The sequence below is a fragment of the Prionailurus bengalensis genome, chromosome X (genome assembly GCF_016509475.1).
Source record: "Prionailurus bengalensis isolate Pbe53 chromosome X, Fcat_Pben_1.1_paternal_pri, whole genome shotgun sequence".
Lineage (NCBI taxonomy): Eukaryota > Metazoa > Chordata > Mammalia > Carnivora > Felidae > Prionailurus > Prionailurus bengalensis.
In genome coordinates, this window is record NC_057361.1 from 81,273,893 (window position 1) to 81,296,051 (window position 22,159).

The window sequence follows — 22,159 nt, forward strand, 5'->3', positions numbered from 1 at the left end:
TTAAACAGTATGAAAGTTTAGATAATTTATCATGATAAACAAAACAGTTCTCAGGGGTACCTAACTCAAAAGGAGATCTTGGTGACTTTCAGGTCTGTGAAATTTTAGGTAGCGTGATAATCAACGTAATTTATATTTAAATGAAGTTGTGCTCTTCTGAAAGTTTTCTAGTTTTCCAGGAAACGGGAGTGTATCTGCTACACATCCCTAGAACAAGTACAGACCAACTGAAGCAAGGTTAGTATACTCACTACTGTCTTTACGGCAGAACTCACATTGGACAGGAAGACCTATTTGAATGGGGAGGCTACTGAGTTTTGACACACACACAACTCACATTAGACACAGAATATGTTACTGTCATTTAAAAGCTAGAGGCTTATACTTATTGTGTCTCCTGTCATAGCTAAGTCCCTTACCCTCAATACCACCTACCGAGCAGCTGTTGTGATCACATGGACTCAAACCTTAATGCAGTCAGCTGTACGAATGAAGCCCTTCGACCCAATGCTATAAAATTCACAGAATTACAGTCAGAGCTGCAAAAGAACTTGGAAATATCCTGACCCAATCTCCTCACACAATTGTTCCAGGGTTGATGCAGTTTGGCATCTGTTTGGATTTTTCATAATTCTCCATGTCTTGGAGTGGTTTCCTTAGTAATAATAGATTTCAATAAACTAAAGCTCTTCTTTTATGAGGTTTTTAATTCTGTTTCATCTGTTTTGCTAGTGACCTCCTCCCCTGTCACAGAATTACAGATTTCTAGATTGTTATCTTTGGGAATACAGTGATTTGGGTGAGTCATACATTAGAGATAACTGCCCTGATAGAGTTTGCTAGGCTCAGTGGGTGAGGAGAGACAGACAATGCAAATGTCACACATTCTTTGATCCCATACCTCCAAATATGGCTCCATGCACAGCCACAAAACTTTACAGTTCTGGATTTTTCCCACCTTCCAATGTCTCTTCTTGAGGATACCAGATGATCAAATATGCAAAGACTGAATCCCCTGATGCCATTCCAACAGTGCCCAGCACCATGGTATTATGGCTTACTAGTTTTATAAAATTTTGCTTTCTCAGGTCACTCTACAAAGTATAGTTTTTGCAAAGCAGTTTAACTTTCTTCCCATTTCAGACATTTCCTTATTGTATTTCTTACTGCAACAAAGCATGTGTTTTTTTTTTTCCCCTTTCTAAAAAAATTACCAGTAGAGGCAAAATTTAAAAAGTGACCTAGAGGTATAAGGACATACATCCCATTAGCAAGCTCACAAGCCACACAGAAAATTGGTGTTTCGTATGTAGCACTTGAGATTTGTTTCTAAAGAGCCATAACTATCAAATTGTTGTGCAATTTTTAAAAAATCAGGCAAAATCCCATGAAAAAGCCCTTATTTAATGCTAATGCCATGATGTTCTCCCCTAAGGTCTTAGAAACAAACATTGCCATTAGCATATGCTATCACTTGAAAGTCTATACTTGAGAAAATGGAAATGCACTAATTAAAGAAATGACCAGTATGGCAAAATCATAGCCAATACCAGTCCTCTGAGTGCAGTGTACCTGTGTCCTGTGTCCTCACCATGGGCCTCTGTGCCTGTCAGCACAAAGGAGGAAATAAGTCTTCCAACAAGCCATTCACCATTACCTATAGCCAGATGCCTCTGCTTGTACCTGCATTTTCAGAGCCCCACATCCCTCAAACATGTCAAGTTTCAAATATGAATGTTAGCTTACACACATCTTTAGTTGTAAAAATTAAAAAAAAAAGTTGCTTAAAGGTTAAGCCAACCCCTGTGAATACAGGCTGATCCCTGCTCATACATCTCACTTAGAAAAGATATCGTGTCATAGTTAAGTACCTGTACACATAAGCAGCCCAAATAAGATTTCCTCAAGCCAAATGAACTAAAGAGGAAGAAGAGGAGGGTTTGAAACAGAATTGTGTTCAAAAGGCACAAAAAGAGAAACTGAGCCACCGAAAATAATTTCCAAAGAATTGAAATTCCCCATAAAATTTTCTTAAGCTGGGTTACATGCACAGCAATGATTATTTGGCTGTTTCCTACTCAGAGTTCTCAATTATAAATAGTCCCCAGGAGATCTGTTCCTGGGCTATATCAAATTGGGGTGCTCTGGCCTATAAAGGCTCCATCACCACAGAGATGGAATAAGGGGACGAGAGAAGCAGATCATTCTCTCTCTCTCTCTCTCTCTCTCTCTCTCTCTCTCTCTCACACACACACACACACACACACACACACTCCCCTAAAGGGAGAGTCTGGTCTTTGGATTGAATTTATCTTCCTGCCAGCTTCAACAGAGAATTCATTTTGTTCAGAAGAGCAAACTACACATTTTGAGAAGAGGTGCCCCTCATGCTCTGGAGATCAGATTAAGAAATGAAAATAATCCAGAAAGCAAAGACCACCAAGACCAGTGGTGGTGGCAGTGACCAAGAGCAGCTTGCCCCAGAACAGCAGCCAGATGGGGCCGAGTGGGAGAAGTGGAAAACTGGCCACTCTGGCGCTCAGAGACTTAATGCAGGATCCGAAGACTATGCACATCAAGGCAGCACTTAAGCGTCTGACATGAAGAGATCCTGATGCTAGTGCATGAACACTGAGCTCAAGGAGAATGCAGACTTCACACCTGGCTTCTTGCCTGCTTCAATCCCAAACTGTCTGCTCAAAACTCAAGGTAGCTACCTCTAATACCTGCCCATCAATCTAACTCTCACTCTCATTTTGTTCTTTCTGAAAAGTAATATTCTACCTCCCCCAAAGCTGAATTTAAAGGAAGTATCAGAGAGTTCTTTCATTTGCTAAAGTAGTTCCCAGTCTCTACTCAATCTAGGAGACACTTACTGACTTGGGGAGTTTTCAGAACTTGGATCAGCAAAGTGAGAGCCATCTCTTTCACAAGTGAGCTCAGGAATCTAAGACAAGAAGTACCAACAACATTCCTGATAGGCTTCAGTTCCTCCAGCCACAGAATGACAAAGAGTGGAGGGAAATGAATAGGATGGGAAGGGGGTAGCTGTAATCTTTAGTTTTTTGGTTTTTGTGTTTTTTTTTAATCTGGAACAAATAGGAAATGTAGCATTTTTTTAAAGACACAGAGGAACATTTTTTTTTAATTTTTAATTTTATTTTTGAGAGATACATACAGAGCACAAGTGAGAAAGGAACACAGAGAGGGGGAGAGACAGAATGTGAAGCAGGCTGTAGGCTCTGAGCTGTCAGCACAGAGCCCAACTCAGGGCTCAAACCCAGGAACTGGGATCATGAATGACCTGAGCCAAAGTCAGACGCTTAACTGACTGAGCCACCCAGGCATCCCAAAATGTAACATTTGTTAAATCTAGGTGATACGTATCTGTCTTCTCTGGACTCCACATATTTTAAATATTACATGGTGACATTTTTTTTAATTAAGTGAAATTCAACCAGGAAAGCCAAACAGTGAGAATTCAAGAGAATAATGAATTGGCCCACGTTTCAAAGATTTTGTAAATCTTGCCAATGTGAGGAATCTCACTTTAAGTAAACAAGATAGGTGAAAAATCTAGACTTAACAAAGGAAATCTCAGTCAGGAGTTGTTTATTCACATTACATGGGGGCTCTTTCTTTTATGAAAGAGTCCACCATAGGATTTCTATAAATATGGAATGCCATCACTGTCGTTAAAACAGGGTCTAATTTACAAAGCACTCGCTTGCTGCACAGCTTTTCAGGAACACAACTACCATTCAAAGGTACATCCACAGGTCCTCTTGTGACATCCAATCTGTTCTGTGACAGAATGCACTTTGAAGCAGCACTTTGAAGCTGCTGTCAAGATAAATAGAGTCAGGTTTGGCCCCAAATGTTGTGTGCTTTGTTGAGTCATTTGACCTCTCTGTAACTCCATTTTCATGATTAGAGTGAAAATACTGGTTCCTTTTCACATCTCTTCCAGGAGTTCTGTGGAGCTGTGTGGTTCTAGCCAATATTTTCAAGCAAAATGCTGAATGACATAACAAATGAGATGTCTGCATGGGAACCCAAATTCCCGGAGTTGGCAGAGCTGTTCTCCAGGCAGCTGCAGTACTTTCCTCACCATTCCCTGGGGTGACACGTGGAGGCGCTAGCAGCCTGGGTACACCCACTGTGGAGTGACCCTCACCATGCAGCCCACACAAAAACCACTCGTAGCTACACAACAGCTAAAAAGGAAATGTAACTTGAAGAACATATCCCTCTACAAACAACTGATCCTCTGGGACTTTCATTTCAAGCCTCTCAATTGTTCGAAGTAAATGAGGCTCACATTAAAGGCCAGCCAGTCACACATCAAGAAATTAAGCCTCCTCTCAGTAGGGGAAAATGGCCGCTCCAGAGCCAGCCTCCCGCCTCTCACACACAGGCCTCTTGTACAAATGATTTCATCTACCCACATCTGAGACACTTGATCCAGCCAAGCTTGGTCTCCCCTAAGCCCTGGAAGCTGAGATACACAAGCAGAGGGTTCAACATCTGAAATTCCAAACAGCCACCTCAGATCCACTGCAGCACCATACCTGAAAGACTCCAGCTTTGCCAGAAGGTGGCTTCACCCTTTTTTAACCCTCTAATTCCTAACAAGCAATTCTCCACAACCCTACCTTCAGCCTCTGGGCACAGTATACCAAAATCACAGCAAAGAGTGGGGCAAAGATAGGGAAGGAGAGGTCTGCCACTCTTCAGGCCTTATAAGTCTGACTGACAATCAAAAGAAAAACCAGGTAGGGCCACCAGGACCCAAAACAAGTGGTCCTCAAAAAGAAGAATTCCAAGGCCTCAGAGCCCTCTATGGAAAATGTCCTGCCTCCAGTCCTCTAGGGAGAGAAATCTCAGGATCATTAGCAAGTACTCTGGCTGAGCTCAACTTTAGTGAAGGTGTATGGGGACAGACATGATCTCTAAGGTAACCAGTTAATTGCCAATAAGGAATGATAATAATAAATTAACAAATACTGATGTAAACTAACTCAGTTCTGCAGCAGTTGCATGGAGACAACAGTGGAACGGTTTATTCTGGAACACATCTTGCAAACAGATCCTCACTGGGAAACACACTGCCTCTGCTAGATCTGAATGGGCCAATAAGATACAATGTAGGCAGTGGATGGCCCTAGAATGTCTCCTAGTAGAAGCAGAGCCTTTGATTTTTAAAGAAAACTGGCTTGAGTACACTTGAAAAGATGTGGGCTGTTTTCCATTGTTTCCTTCTGCAACCTGAGGGTTACTTTAGACCCTTTAGAGGTAAGATTTAGATGGTTCCAAGACACTGTCATAACAAGGAAAGTAAAATAAAAGGCACTCACTGAACAACTTGTTGCTTTGTTTTAATTGCAGGTGGTGTTTTGTGTCATTTCCTTGCTATCCAAACTAGCCTCATCATACATACCAATTTCCTAATGACTTTTTTTTTTTAATTTTTTTTTCAACGTTTATTTATTTTTGGGACAGAGAGAGACAGAGCATGAACGGGGGAGGGGCAGAGAGAGAGGGAGACACAGAATTGGAAACAGGCTCCAGGCTCCGAGCCATTAGCCCAGAGCCCGACGCGGGGCTGGAACTCACGGACCGCGAGATCGTGACCTGGCTGAAGTCGGACGCTTAACCGACTGCGCCACCCAGGCGCCCCTTCCTAATGACTTCTAAATCTGACATCTGATAGGTTTGTGGCTGCTGTTTTAGTTCCTTAACCCAGAGTTCTACTCAAATCCCTGCAATTCCCTAATTTTAAAACTCTGTTTTAGGGACCAAAGCATACTGAGCTATTTCTTTCTTCTTATTTTTCTTCAAAGCCTAACTGATGTTTTAGTTTCATTATTTGCACTAAGATAACATGCACTAAGACTTCCTATAAAATAACTGGAAGCATTCAATTTGGTCTGCCACATACATCCTTAGTCTGCAAACTCTTCCACTGCTACTCATGAAACTGTTCAGTGTTATAGTAGAGCACACACACCTTTAGGATGTCTCATATTGAAGATGCTACAGTTTCCTAGTGAATGGTAGAAAAACAGAGAGAACTCAAGATTGAGTTCAAAACCAAAATCTTAATTCCTATGCACATATGACTAGAATTCTGGAAGCTTTTGCCAAACTATCACTCTCTTAGAGTTGTCAGCTCAGAAATATTCAACATTAGAAAACCAAAGTTTTAAAATACCTCACCAAAGAGACTGGGTGTCTGGCCCATTTGACCACCACCACCCCAAAGGCAGGGAGGTCCCACCAAAGTCTCTATTTAGCAGTAAAAGAAATGAGTTGCATTTTCTTCCTCCAGCAATGACCATGGCTTGGGTGACAAAAAGGGTAATGCAGGGATGCTGGTGTACTTTCACTTTCCAGCATCCAAAGGTTCTCAGTAGGCATGCCTCCATTCCATAAGATTGGAAGAAAAAATATTTGCCATAATAAGGAGAACCTAAAAATGCTGGAATATTTTCAGAAAAAAATCTTAGCAGATTGGCAAACCTATTATTATTCTCTCTCCTCCATTCTTTTTCAATTTATTTTCCCTCTTTCCACTCTCCTCCCACCACCATACATTCACTTATACATATACTAAATCTATGGACTAACTATACCAGGGTGCCAAGAAATTCAAATCTCACCTTTCAATTTAAGATATTTATGGGCTACCTGATATCACTAATTCTACAAAAGTCTTCTGTAAACAGCAAAGGCATCCTCCATTTTCGCTCTTCAAATTTGTGTCCAAAACCACAAAATCCACATAGCTGATTTCCTGACCAACATCAGAAGACCAGTAAACAATAATATGCTATTCTAGGCAAGATGGTCTCTGTGATACTAAAGGCTGAGTTCCAATTCCCTAGACCAGTACTCTGTTCCCTTTACCTTACCTACTAATAACTGCACTTAACATCATGTTCCCTTTGGTTTCGAGAACCAACAATACAGATGTGTATTACAGAGAGCCAACAGATGTGGCTAGGTTTGCACACTGATGTAAAAGTTACGCTCAAGTCAGCACCAAACCTCAGGAGTTCAACAGTAAGTCTACCTATAAATGATGGCAGGGCTGCCAAGGAAGAAGAAGGAGAGTACTAAGAAGTCTATGAAGTAACATGTGGTTAGAAACTCTCTTGTATTACATGCAGGGAAATCACTGGGTGATCTTAGCTCCCCAACGAGACTGAACTCTCTGAGGGCAGGTGCTGCATCTCATATTTATTTGGGATCCCCATGGTACCCGCCACACAGCTGAGCACATAGTGTATTCTCTAATAATGCTTACTAGTTTATTTGATTTAATGCCATGGTGATAAGGTGTGATGGAGTGCTTGCTGCAAGGGAAGAAGTTTTGACTCCTCTACAATGTCATCATAAGCCTTGTAACTGACTGCAGCTAATGAAGGGAGTAGGTTTGTCACAAGGTAGCCCAGCAGAGAAACCTAATGTGCACTGCTTTGGTCCCAATCTGGAGAGTAATAATGTAATATATGCTCAGAAAAGAAATGTTATCCTGAATTGAATTGACCTGTTTACTTGTCTGTCTCCCTGTAAACTCCCCAGGGTCAAAAATCAAGTGTTTTATTTTTGTATCCTGGGCAAGTAGCACAGTGTCTAATACATTCTAAGTGTACAACAAATGTTCCTGGGTTTAATTAATGAAAAAATAAAATAAGGGTTTAATGGAATAATGTAAAGAAAAATGTAAGTGACATAAGATTTAATACAGAAATTTCTGTAGAATCTCATATTTTTCACATCTTAGCACTTATTCTGCGCTATAATTGCTTAATAAATGGTGGTTTCTTGGATGGATTAATTAATTAATTAATTGGAAAATATAAAGAGAAGATAGGAAATATATCAGGATATTACTATCCTAGGAATGGAGACTATCCCATTGAACCCGATAGTAGCATAAATCATTCTATACTGCAAATCACCTATTGGTTTGCTTGTCCTGTCTGTTAGAATGTGCATTCCCTGAGACAATAGAACATCTTTTTCATATCTATAACACCAGAGCCTAGAGCAGAAAAAGTAGACCTTCAACAAATATTAGTTGAATGTATGCATCAATCATTCTCACTCTTCAGTAGATTTCACTGTACCTAAGTATTCTACCTAGTCCACATTCAGGGTCTTCAGGTATGGAAAGAAAAGGAGAAGTGTTATTTTCCCCATGCATAACTTTGTGGCAGATCCAAGTTAAATGGCCTGATTCATGCTCAGCTGTGAGAGGGTCTCTCCTCTTTCTGAAAGGGTTTGTCAGTTGAACTTTCCAGGACTGCTTATTAGAAATACACACTTAACCTCACTGTGTCTAGGACACACTGCCTTGGCCCTTGACTAGTCCCACATATTACATCTGTGTGATTTTGTTAAATAAGGAGAGCATGTGGCTTTGTGAGTTGGGGATAGGATCAGAATTCAGACTTTCAATGGCTTTTTGAAATAATTGAAGCAATATTTTGTTTCATTTTGCCCATAGGAGAATTTAAAAAAAGCACCAAGATCTTAGTGCATACACCATCATATGTCTCCTGCCCCCTCTAAGTATCTCATAACACCAGGGCTCATATTTCTCTAGTGCCTTGAATTGATTACATAAAAAATCACCAAGCCCTCAGATGATTATTCCTTTGCCTATCTCCACAAGCAATAACAGTCAGCACCTGCACCCACAACCTTGCCATCTTTTACCTTCATCATTTAATGTCCAATATGAATACTCTAACCACACCAGTTTGTAGGTGTTATCTATATAAAGCCAACTTAAATTCCTCTTTAGTTACAGTGTCTATGGGGTCATGCTCAGGTGTGCAGGCCATTATAAATGATTTTCAATTATTGTCTAATTAATACATCTATGATTCAAGGAACACCTATGTGTCAATATCTTATATTACACAATGTCATATTACTCCTTGGACCAATGTTGTATGGTATATATTCCTGTTTTGTAGATGAGGAAAGAGACAGATTCCACACCAGATTCAAAATCATGTTCTACCTGATTCCACTACATAGCACTACCTCTCCCTCTCCATTGCTGAACTCCACAAGTAGTCCTCCAAAAAGTATAGACTTCTAGTTCCTAGTAGTATATACTGAAATCCATAATTATAATTGATCCTATACAGCATGATACTGGATTTTCAATAAATCCTTATTTATAGACTTATATATTGAAAATATGGTGCTTTGTTGCTTACAGAATATCAGTTTCTCATTAAAAGCACTGCTGTTTGGTCCAATTAATTCTGATGAGAATTATTCTTCAGGAAACCAGGAAAAGCAATTGATTCAAGAAGTCTTAAGACCCTTTGCCCTATGAAATTGATACAAATACTATGAGGCCATTTTATGTGCATCATAGCTTAAGTATATCAGGCTGAATTATTTCCCAGGCAGGAAGGTGTCACTGAAACAGAACTTGCCAGAGAGTCATAGAGCCCTGCTATCTAGTCTCTCCTCTCTCTCTCTCCCTTTCCCTGTCTCTCTCTCCTGCTCTGTGACTCTTTACCATCTCTCTTACCATCTCTGGACTTCTGTTTCACCATCTACTGATGGGCAATCTATCAAGATAACTATTTGCAAGGATCAAAGGAGACAATGGTCATACAGGTGCTTCAAAAAATGTGGAAGTGTTCTTCATTAGTGGCCTGGAACGGGACATATACCTCCAAGTGCATAAAATTTCCAACCAAAAAGGGACTTAAGCAATTCATGGAAAAATGAAATCAACTTAAGAACTTTTAGCCCTCCACCCAGCCAGCCAGCCACCCACCATCATCCATGTTATCACCCTACTACCCTAAGATATTTCAATAGCCAGCAAACACTGGACTACATAATGCTTTAAAAATGCTTCCATTTGAAAACATTCATACCTGGTAAAGGGAAACAGAGCTAATTCAAATCATAGTTAATTTCTGAAATTTTCATTATTAGTGAGAATTTCTGCTTCCTCATTTGTCAAACGTCACTATGAGAACTACCAAGAAATGGCAAAGTGATTTTTAAAATTATTTTGTCTCCCTTTAAGTAACCCATCCATATTCTTGGCAAAGCATGTATATGGCCAAATAAAAAGCAAAAGGGGGCTTCAGGCGGCTGAATCACTCTCATACTGGGAACTTGGCCCTTGAGCATTCTAAGGTTCACCTATCTTTAACACTACTTGTTAATTCTTTCTCAGCCACTTTAACTGGAATGCTACTGCCACTGGCTGGCAAACATATTGTATTTGCAACAGGTGGAGCAAATTCGTATTATGCCAGAATACCATACAGAGATTTCAAATGTTCAGACCCCTGCAGCTCCCACTCCCAACATCCACCCCTACAAAGTCTCCATATGTTGGGTTACCCTTTGCCCCAAGAGAGCCTGGTAGCAAACCCTGACCACAGAAATGGGCTTAAGCAGAGAAGTTCTCTCCACCCGTGCCAGGGAATTCTCCAGCATAAAGGCCTATTCTGTCAGCAAGCAGCAAGGAAAGAGATCTGGGAGGACCTCACAGAGCTGCTTGGCTGCACTCACCTCAGGCAGAGGCACACCATTGATGATCAAGTCTGGCTGCTGGGGACCTTGGCTGTTGAAAGAGTGATGATAGATGTGGTTGGTGCTGGTATTGCGGGTATTCTGGTTCTCCGCATTCAGGAAAGTACTCTCAGAGCGGCGGCAGCCCAGGGGCAGTGTCTGCTGGTGGTAGTCGAAATAGTTGAGGGAAGAGGTCAGGGAGGAGCAACTGACAACATTCATTTTGTCTGTCTCCTCCACATCCCTGGGTACCAGACGAATGTCATTCTTACTGATTTTTTTCTTCTTGCTTGATTTCTTTTGATGCCCATAGGAGTACTCAGCGATTCTATATGACAAAAAAGGCAACATATATTGCTAATGCCCTCCAGAACCATGTGTTGATTAATAAATATTAAGCACCCCACAGAGTTTCACCCAATCTCCGCTCTAGCTTCTTATTCCAGTGCATTACATCATTGGGTTTCTCCCTGTGCGTTTTACATGTGAAAAAAACTAAGGGCCACACAGTTTTCATATAAAACAGACCAACCTCCCACTCTTCCACCCCCCAAAATGTTTCCATACTTTGGATGTGGAATTCCTTATTGTGAGTGGCTATTTAGCAAGGGGGGGGGTGGGCAGGGAAAGTTGAGCCTACGAGAAAGAAAGCATGAAAATGTTCAAATCTGGAGCTCCCCTAGATCCCAAAGGAACTCCTGGGTGAAATAAGGAAGTCTTAATTTAACAGAAGAGGAGATAGAAGGAAATAAAAACTCACCCCCTTTCCAGTGCCTCTAGGCATTTTCCATGTGGGGAACACTCTCAATCAGATTTCTCTTTGATTCACCTGATCAGTTTTGGACTGGGGTAGGAGATCAGACCCCATCCTTTGACATATCCTCAGCTTTTCTCCTCCACACCCTCCATCTCCCTGCCCTAGCCCTGCTCCCTTCTACTCCCTTCCCTGACCCCTCCTCTCCTGGAGAAATCTGATAGCCAAACCCATTTGAATGAGGGGAAATGCTTGTTACCTCTCTCCCCTCAGGCTCACTTTCTCCTCTGCCTTTTTGTCTTGCTCCTTGCTAATGGGAGAAACCGAGATGCAATGCAGACACTTGCTGTTTTGTCCTTTTATAAAATGGCTGAGGAGACAAGTGATGGTTAAACAATTACTGCAAAGGAATTTAAAGGCTAGTGCATTCAGCATCCTTCTCCATTCAGGTGTACCTACAAACAGCTGCACTGCAACTGGAACACAAAGAGCTCAATTTAATTAACACTGACACAGACCCAGCAACGTGCACCAAAGACACCAAGCATTAAGGCACTTAAACAGAATACATTAAAATGTAGCCAGATTCTCAAAGTTATTTATTACTTTGCACATAATGATTCACCTTATTGTTTCAAAATTCCATTTATGGGCAATAATCAGCAAAACAATAGGGTTAATAAATAATATGGGGTTGATCTTCACAAGGGAAACTGTGTCTGCATTCTCTCTCAACAAAGCTAATTATTGAATACAAAAGGAGCCCAATTCAGCAGCAATTGCAGATCACCTCACAAGTCTCATAAATGAATGCATTTGGTGAAGAGGCTCAGGAGAGGCTGAGAACAGGAAACCTCTGCCTAATACATGGCAACACAAGGTCTTGAACTTTAGGTTTCTGAAAAGTCTGAGCATACAGGAAGAATGCATATTTCTAGAGGCAAATTCTTACTCTGTCCCTGGGATCTTCTTAGAGCAGTTGCATTCCCCTCACCCTTTTTAGCTCAGTGCTCAGGCAGACCTGCAGTGATAGCAAGCTGATGCTTACTGGAGTTTGAGAGCAGATAAAATCCCAAAGACCCCAGGACTAGGGTTTATTTTCTTTACTAATCTGTTTACAGAATCAATGGGAAGTTTTAATGATTTTGTTTACCCATGATGGGTAAGTTTGGCAATGCCCCATCCAATTACTTGGCTGAGGCATTCACTGCACAGCCCTTTCTGTATTGGCCAATTATTTAATTAAACTGTACTTCATTAATCCCAAACCATCACAGGAAACAGAGCTCTTTACAAAATACACATGTGAACGAAGTTGGAGAGAACTGAGATTTTCTTTTTTCTTTCTTTTTTTTTTAATTTCAAATGCTCTCCTCCCTGTTTAATGATCTCCCTGGCAAGCTCTCAGAAAGAGCTTTCACTTCTAGTCATACATTACCAGGAAGTGGCAAAGCCTTCACTATCTTTATTTCAAGATCATTTCTTTTTCATCAAGAAAAGGGTCTTATACATTTACTTTATGCTAAGGAAATTGCTTAAAAAGAGAGTCCACTCTCTCATTATCTCCATATAAATAAAATTTTACAGACCCCGAATTTTTCTCCTATAAAAATCGCCACTGGCAATCACAGGTTTCAAAGGTAAGAGCAATATTAATTTCCATTTCTCCCATCTGAAATGACTCAGAGCTGAAGGAAAGAAAAGTCATGGCCATTTCACTAGTAACAGGATTAAAGCATTTATGAGGCATTGCAGCTGCTCTTTTATGGCACCTGATTGATATTCATGTGTGGTTAGCATTTGTCTACTAACTTGTGTAATGCAGAGAATAGTAAAAGGGAAACAATAATTGCATGGCTGTTACATATTCAGGGGTCTCTGATTCACACAAGTATGCATTTCAGATGGTGTCAAACACAAATTGGATCTATAGGAACATATTTCGACTGATTAACATGCAAGCACAGATGGCACAAAAGACACACTGGATGTTTAGGTGTGTTGAAAGCACACACACACCTTGGTTAGAAACAGCAGTATCATTCATTTTCAGGAAACTAAAGAAACTTCTTTTTTTTTTTTCAACCATTTCGATGAGACACTGCTGGAAAAAAATTACATGTATTATCCTAAATTTATTCTAGAAGTACTTATAGTTATTTGTTCTCTCCAATTGTAAAGAAGGGGTTCAACAAGACCCTCTGATATGTTTTTCAGGAAATTTTCTTAATACTACTTGCCATTCCAGTTTCTGTCTTTCTATTCTCATATTCTCTCTCTCTCTCTCTCTCTCTCTCTCTCTCTCTCTCTCACACACACACACACACACACACACACACACACACACACACCCTGCATACAGTTCAAGAGAAAGTGTAACACAATAAATAGCCCATAGTGACATCCACTGGTAGGGACCAGACCTTAGTGCTACAGCAGAGTCCCACATTAGAGAAAAGCACCATCAGCTCCAGAAGACTGCCATTTTTACCACAACATCTGGAGGCAAAGTCCTACCCCCCATTGGGATATTAGGTCTCTACCCCACCAACCAACCAGATATTTGAAAACATAAATGACTGGTAGAATTTCACCTTATATAGCCAGATGTTTGGGGAATAGATAAAAAAATAAGCCAATAACACACTTGTAGAAAACACTAGGCACCTGCTTCCCCACACATTCTTGTTCTCTCTTCCCTCAACTCTCTGTTTCCTACTTTAGACACTCACTCACCGGCTGTCTTCAGTTCATCCTTACAACAGGACAGGGCAACTACAAGCACTTCCTCTCCTTTCAATATCTGTCCTCAAAACACTGTGGCCCTGAAATCAAGTCATGGACCTTGGTGGTTCTGCTGTAAATTAACTCTCTCTCTCTCTCTCTCTCTCTCTCTCTCTCTCTCTCTCATTTTTTCCCTGCCATAACTTCATGGAGACAGCTGTGCAAATTTTAAAAAATGAAAATTGCTTTTCTGCTCATTGTCATTGTGTGACAGAATCCACTCGAACAGTAAATGATTGTCTTCCAGCAAACTGTCAGATCAAAAGAATTGATAAACTTGGACTGCCACAAACTTTCCCCCCTCCAAAAAGAAGCACAGCATGTACAGAGCATGCATTTAAGCAGGAAACAAAAGCACTGGTATTTTCACACAGAGGCACAGATACACCTTATTCATCCAAGACAAAGGAAAGAAAAAATTTTGGCTCTACCTGCAGTTGTAGGTCCGGATCTCTTTGTTGTCTCGCTTGCACTTGATCGCCACGAAGATCATAGTGACAAAGAGGATGCCCGCAATGGAGCCCAGGGCGATAATGAAAATGAGGGACAAGTTCACCGAGCCCATTGACTCTTGGGCATCAAGAGCAGGGGACAGGTAGATTAATAGGAGTGCAGAGGCGGAGAGAGACGTCTTGCCATGGTCGTGGGCCACCACAATAAGCTCATAAGAAGCCTTTGAGCTCTCACTAAAGGTGCGAGTGGTTCTGACTTCTCCATTGACCTGATCTATTTCAAAGAAGCCACGGTCGCCCTCTGTCATGTCGTAGGTGACCCGGCCATTCTCGCCCTCATCGTAGTCGTCTGCTTTGACGACCGTCACCAGGTAGCCTATGCCAGAGTTGCGGGGGATGTAGACCTCTGCAGTGCCATTGATCAGGGGTGGGGCCGTGATGACCGGAGTATTATCATTGACGTCCAGGATGATGACCCGAACGGTGGCGTTGCTCTGCAGCGAGGGCAGGCCGCCATCCTTGGCCAGCACCTTGAATTCGAATGTCTTGGTCTGCTCGTGGTTGAAGGATCGAAGCGCATAGATGTCACCGGAGTTGGGGTTGATAGAGACATAGGTGAAGACAGGCATGTCCCGCACCTGCGATGGCATGATCTGGTAGGAGACACTGCCATTGAGACCCAGGTCAGGGTCTCGGGCAGACACAGAAAGCAGGTAGGCGCCGGGCGTGTTGTTCTCCTGCACAATGACCTGGTAGTAGGGCTTGGAGAAGTGCGGGTGGTTGTCATTCTCGTCAGTTATTCGAACTGTAAAGGACTTAGCACTCTGCAGCATGGGCACACCGCTGTCACGCGCCTGGATCGTGAGGTTGTACTGGTCATGCTGCTCACGGTCCAGCCGTCCGTCCACCAGGATAGTAGAGAAGCTCTCATACTCCTGAAGCCGAAAGGGCACGTTGCCCAGCAAACGGCACTGCACGCGCCCATTGAGGCCAGAGTCCCGATCAGACACCCGCACCAGCGCAATCACGTAGCCTGGAGGGGCACTCTCGCTCACCTCCACCAGCTCGCTGTTAACTGACAGCAGGTTGATGACCGGTGGGTTGTCATTGGTGTCCAGAACGCTGACGGTCACCTTGCAGTGTGCCGGGATGGAGTTGGGTCCTAAGTCCTTGGCCTGCACGTCCAGTTCGTACACGTGGCCCTCTTCATAGTCTAGGGCACCAGTGACTGTGACCAGGCCACTGTGCGGATCGATCTGGAAAAGCTCGCGCGTGCGGTCATTGACATAGCCGTAGAAGGAGTAGACCACCTGTCCATTGGTGCCTTCGTCTGGGTCGCTGGCATTGAGACGGATGACCGGTGTACTGGGAGGTGAGTTCTCTGGCACGCTCACTGCATAGGTGGACTCGCCAAACACCGGGTTGTTGTCATTGGAATCGGTCACCTTGATGCTGAGGCCAACAGTGCCCAGGTGCGGTGGGTCGCCGCCGTCGAGCGCAGTGATGTGAAAGCTGTAGTGCGACTGCGTCTCTCGATCCAGACTCTTCTCCACTACAAGTTCCGCAAATCGTGAGCCATCGCCACGCGTCTTGATCTCCAGGCCAAACAGCTCATTAGGCGTGAGCTCATACGTCTGGACGCCAAAGCTGCCGGAGTCCGGGTCATAGGCGCTGTCCAGCGGGATGCGCGTGCCCGGACTAGCTGCCTCTGAGATCTCCAGCTCAATTTGTGCCGCCGGAAAGCTGGGCGCATTGTCGTTCAGATCCTTGATCTCCACCTTAATCACACATATCTCCATTGAGCTGGACATGACCTCAAGCGATATGATGCACTTGGGGCTCTGGCGGCACAGCAGGTCGCGGTCGATCTTCTGCTTGGTGACAAGCAGGCCCGAACTGGGGTTAATATCCACCAGGTGCGGAGCTGAGTTGGACACCACACGAAAGGCAGAGGCCTGCCGTGGATCCAGAGCGAAACCCGCCTCACGAGCGTCCTTGGCCACGTTGGCGATTACCGTCCCGGCGCGCTGTTCCTCTTCTACCGAGTACTTGAGGTTAATGAGGGCGGCTGCCTGTGTCCACAGTACGGCCAACAGCAGCAGCACGGGCAGCAGGAGAGACTCCATGGCTGCGCGGGGCTCTGCCTGGCCTCGCCTCTCCACACCCCTCCGAGGCCTACGCCGCCGGCGCTCCAGCTTCCCGCTGACTCGGGCCGCCTGTTGCGCGCGCCCCAGGGCCCCGGAGGCCGCGGGAGGCGTCCCGCCCAGGGCGGCCCCGCGGCGCGGGGGAGACACCCGCGCCGGCTCCAATGCTGAGGTTGCAGCAGACTCGGAGGGGGCTGGCGGGGGACCTGGGGGCTCTGGGGGGCCGAGGAAGCGCCGCGCGGCCCCGAGCCCCCTCCCTCCAGCCCGGCTACTCAGTTTTCCCCCTTCAAAGTTAGCCAGGCGCGACTGGTTGAGGCGGCGTAGGGCTGAGGGTCTGACGCCTTCTGAGCTGCCTGGTCGACGGGAGGCTGAGTCTGGACCGCACCTGGGGCTAAGACAGGGAGGTCGGTGGAGGTGCAGCCTCTCAGACACTGCCCAACCCGCCTTGGCGCACCAGCACTGAAGCTGGCAAACGCGTTGTGTGTGCACCTGGCATGCGCAAGGACCTCCCCCCAGCTCTCCTGGCTCACTGCGGAGAGAGAACCCGCCTGGAACGCGCCCTCCGAGGTCCAGGGGGGGGGGGGGGCACGCTGGCTTTTTCGAGGTCTGTTGGGGAGAAAGGATGATCAAAGATGGGACTTAGAATTGCTGTCAAGCGCTGGAGGCGCCCGAGTAACCAGCTGAAAGGGATGGCAGTTCCAGGGCTGGCAGAAGGGGGAGGGGAGAGAGGGAGGCTGCTGAGACAAGACAGCGCTCCCTCTCGCTGAGGCTGGCTTCAGAAGACTCGGGGGGGCACGTCTGTCCAGGCTTGGAGATAGGTGCAGAGTCCCCTCCACAGAGCAGTTGGACTGCGGGCGTTTGCGTCTCAGAAATCCAAGTTACCAACGCAGCCCGGGCCTCCACGTCAAGTTTGTGAAAACGGGGCGATGGGGATTTGTCCAAGAAAATCAAAGTCCCATTCTTTCCAATGGCCCGGGGGAGGGCAGGGAATGGCGAAGAGGGAAGGGAAATCGACAACAGTACCGGCAAGGAGAGGCGGGGCCGCTGCCGCGGGTACCGGGGGCTTCACCTCCTCCCTTGGTCTAGGCTGGGATGTAGGTCTGCGGGCCGTTGTCGCCACCGCCGCGGTGGGAGGAAACCCTCCTAGCCCAGTCGAAGGTCGCTAAGGTCCACCTCAGTAGCTGCCACGGTCGAGGGTTTTGTCGCTGCCAAAGTTTACTTGCGGGAGCGTCTTGATTCCATCTTCCCCAAGAGGCGCTGGCTTCGCTGCGTTTGGGCTCCCTCCCTCCCGGACGCTCTCGCACTCGGGAGGTCTGTCTTGCTCTCTGTGAATGCGTGAGAGGAAGAGTGAGTGTGTGGTGCGGGACGTGTGAATGTAGGAGTGTAAGTGAGCAGGGGTGGGAGATTTCCGATCTCCTATGAAGGCGCTCAGCCGGAATGCCGCCGAGAGCAACGCGCCAAGGGCCCGCACCAGGCTAGGGACGCGAGTACCACTGCCCTCCGGGCAAGTCCGGCATGGTGTGCTGGAGCTGTGCTGCCGTCTGCGCCCTCTGGTCCGTCTCCCCCTACGCCCGCCACCGCCGCTGCTGCTTCTGCTGCTGCTCCTCCCGTTGCCGCAAACTACTGGCGGTGGAGTCTGGAGAGAGCGGGTGAGAGTCGGACTGCGGAGCTGCTACGCCAGGCTCTGGCCAATCAGCGCGCCGCCCAGCGGGCTCCGGGCTTGGGGCGGGGCCAAAGCACGGGGGGCGGGGCTGGGCGGGGCCAGCCGGAAACTTACACACTGGCAGGACCAAGTGGTACCCCCGCCCTCCGAGCGGGTTCCGGAGTCTGTGGAGGCCCGGCGGGCGAGCAGGCAGGGGCAAGAGGACTGGGTGGAGTGGGGAGGAGGGAGTGCTGGTGATGAGACTGAGCATTCCCGGGAACTGCGCGCCTCTCTTGTTTGTAGATTTGAGAAAAGATGAGGATTTGATTCTCTAGGCATGTTCAGTTCCCTCACATTTGTTCATATCTTGAATATAATATTCATATTCATATTCTTTCTCTCTCTTCACCACCCTCCCCCCTCCCTCTTTGTCTCTTCACCCTGGGTTTTGTCTGTCTGTTTCTCTGTCTTCCTCGCCTCTCTTTCTCTGGTAGTGGAAGGAAAAAGGAAAGGAGAACGAGCCCCCGAGGTGGTGGTCATTCATCCGGCTCTTGGCGGGTGAGTCTTCACTTCAGCTGAGAACCGCGGCGGCCATCCTCCCGGACCGTCACCTCCATCCCTCCTTCCCCGGCAAACGCTGCAATTATTCCCCCAGAGCAAGGCCTTTGGCCCGGTTCGGTTCGCTCTTGTCTGCTGCTTGTTAATCAAATGGGATCTTTGTCGCAGGGACTGAGACGTGGAGGGGGAAGGACAAATTTCGTCGCTCCTCACCGCACCCTTTTGGAGAATTTAGCTCCCTATAAATAAACTGTACGTTGGAGAAGAGCGGGTGGAGCGGACGCTGCCGTGCTGTGCCGTGCCTTGCCCGGAGAGCTCCAGCCCTGCGGGAGCTGCGAGGCGGGCCCTCAGTCCCGATAGGTGGCCGGCCGCTGGATCCGGCTCCGGTGTGGGGCGCTCCCTAGCCTTCCCAGGGGTCTCAGTCCCAGGGGACTGCCAGCTCTCTCAGGCGGTGGTGGCAAAGGCTGCGGCCTGTACCAGTGCTGGGAAGATGAAGGACAGCGTGGCTGGGGCTGACATCAAATTCAGCGTGCCTTCCGAACTAAGGCGCCCTGAGGACAACGGGGGAATACTCCCCACCCTGTTCTGTGGCTCTTAATTAAGATCACCAGCAGGAAGAAACAAAAACACGCCGTGGAACAAGTCGGGATTTTTTTTTTATCATAGAGTGGGGGTTGCGGGGACCAGCTTCTGAATTCACAATACTTGGAAGAGTAAACCTACCTTCTGACTGAGTCGTCTTGGATGTTTGGGAGTCTTGGGTGAGCAAACTTATAATTAGTCCAGCGACACTGGCCTGAGCTTGTGGGTTTAGAATGAGACTCACTTTTGCCCTTTAAAAAACATTAAACGAGAAAGGGGGAAGTGGAATTTGGGAACATAATAGGTTTTCTCAAAAATGCCATCTTTCAGAGAGCAACAGAGCTTCTTTTAAAAGACACTTCTTCCCAGAGGAGCTGGTTTAGCAGCCTTTACCTTGGAGGTGGGAAGGAGAAGACACCTTCCTCCTACAAAAAGGAATTATTTCAGGAGTGAGGTTACAATCCCCTGAACGTGCCTCCGAAACCAAGGGGAGGGCGCTGGGAGCCTGATCCAATTTGGCCATGGGGATCCTTTCATATTAGGATGCCAATCAGCCCAAAACATTAGGAAGAAAATCGAAGTGTGTTCAATGAGTATCATTTAGTCTTGGTCATTTAGAGGTACGGGTGGACAGGGGCGCCTGGGTGGCTCAGTGGGTTAAGCATCCGACTTCGGCTCAGGTCATGATCTCACGGTCCGTGAGTTCGAGCCAGCGTAGGGCTCTGTGCTGACAGCTCAGAGCCTGGAGCCTGCTTTGGATTCTGTGTCTTCCTTTCTCTAACCCTCCCCCCGTTCATGCTCTATCTCTCTCTGTCTCAAAAATAAGGAAACATTAAAAAAAAATTAGAGGTACGGGTGGACAGCAGAGTGGTGGCTGGAGGGAATCCAGTGGTCCTCCCGTTTTTCTGCACAGCCGGTTTGAGAAATGGGCAAGTAGTGGAGGAGAGTGACAACATGGCAGGCAGCGTGGGCGCACCTCAGAGCTCCACAAAGAGAAGGGTCTCATTTGATTTATCACTGTCATTTACCTTTGATGTCAGCCAGTGGGAATGAAGTGAATCTTTGTCTAATTAAAAATGCCTAAAAAGGCATTTGAAATGGGTTTGCTATCTGATCACGGGATGTGAATTCGGCGTTTGGCAGCTTTCTAAAATATTGCTTGCACTATTTAAACAGAACAATTATCAGCATGCTAAAATGTTTGCATGCCATGCTTAGAAGCTTTTGGCTGTAAACTTTAAGGCGATCTGTTCCCCTTTAAGTTAAAAAAGGATGATGCTGCTTCCTTGTGGTGCAGGCTGTCAGGAACCCGCTGATCAATAAAAGTGAACTGGCGCCTCCACCGCTTGATCGAGCGGGAGCAAACAGTCTGAGAGGTAGTCTTGGCCATTAACAATCCCCCAGGTAACAACAAATGGAAGAATTACTCAAGTAAAATGATTAACATTGCCGTGGCATCTGTAAAGATGCACACAACAAGATAAGAAGGCTGTGAACCTCTTACCGTGGGGAGTGCTAATAGAATGTCTATATTATGCTGTCTTTTAAAGATAAATAGGGGAATTCAATTCACATACAATGTCATTACCTTTATAATTGCAATCACATTGTAAAGACATGTTCTGCATTTGCAAAGACAAACATGCTCTTGCCTAAGGAGATCAGGTTCCCTGCTTCCTGCTCGCTGTTCACACTTGAGGCACTTCTCCTTTCCAAGCAGAGCACCCCAAGTACTTCCAGATATACCAAATGGCTTTTATGGAAGCCAGGCTATGAGAGAGGCACAGGAGTGTATCTTTGTTTTCCATCTTTACCATCACCCCCAAGCTCAAATTGATAGTTACACCTCCCCTCCAAAAAAATAGTTCTTCCATCTTCCCAGTCTGTTTCTACAGATAATCCTAACACCGTTTGCTCTGATAATGTGTTTTTTTTTAAATAAGCACACTTGATTATTATACTCCAATAATGCTATTGACTAAATGAGTGCCTGAAAACACCTTCATGATCGGGAATTTATTAATTAAATTAATAAAACCATTCTGGGGAAAAAAACGTTCTGTATGAGGATAATAAAAACAAAAAGAAAGTTCTCTCAGTCTTAGCTTCACTTCAATCCTGAAGGAGCCCCACCTACTCAGCCTGTTTAGAGACACAAGAGGGACATCTAGTGACCGTCCTCTGTATTTTTGACCCAACTTTTGCTGAGAAACAGTGGGCCCTGGATACCAATTACAGTGCTGTGCAGCCTGCACTAGCTCTCTGAGCCAAGGCAATTCTTTGGGTCGCTGAGGCCAGAATTAAAATTAGTAAGATTTTTGTGTCTTTAAAATTTCAGCCACACCACTGAAACAATGCTGAAATAGCAATGGAAGAAGACCAAAATGGGGATATCGTTACATTTAAATTGAGCCAGTGTGTGTGGATAATTCTTGCTGTCCTGATATCAATAAGGATAGAGTAAAAGGTTTTGTTCAAAAAAGTTAAAATTTATAGTAAATACTCAGATACCAATATATGAAGACTGTAGCACTGACAAGCTTAAGGGAGCTTTTCACGATGTGTTTTTAAAATGTTTGTTTCAAGCTCCAAAGAGATTAGCCTTCACATAACTCCATTTTCTCTTTTTTCCCCCAACCTCCTCACCCCAACCTTCTGCCTTTGCTGCAAAAATGTG

The 22,159-nt window shown here is 45.4% G+C and overlaps 1 protein-coding gene across 2 annotated transcripts in view; it reads right to left on the minus strand.

The window, feature by feature from the left end:
• The window catches only part of PCDH19 (protocadherin 19), a 156,775-nt gene extending 138,394 nt beyond the window's left edge, over positions 1–18,381 (minus strand). The window contains exons 1-2 of one of the 2 annotated variants that reach the window (XM_043569811.1): positions 14,536–18,381; positions 10,567–10,894 (exon numbers count right to left, since the gene is read on the minus strand). In XM_043569811.1, the coding sequence (XP_043425746.1) occupies positions 10,567–10,894; positions 14,536–16,682 (2,475 nt within the window). In that variant the 5' untranslated portion in view covers positions 16,683–18,381. The remainder of the gene's footprint in view (positions 1–10,566; positions 10,895–14,535) is intronic. The other variant, XM_043569810.1, reaches the window with a different exon arrangement.
• Positions 18,382–22,159: the final 3,778 nt, after the last annotated feature.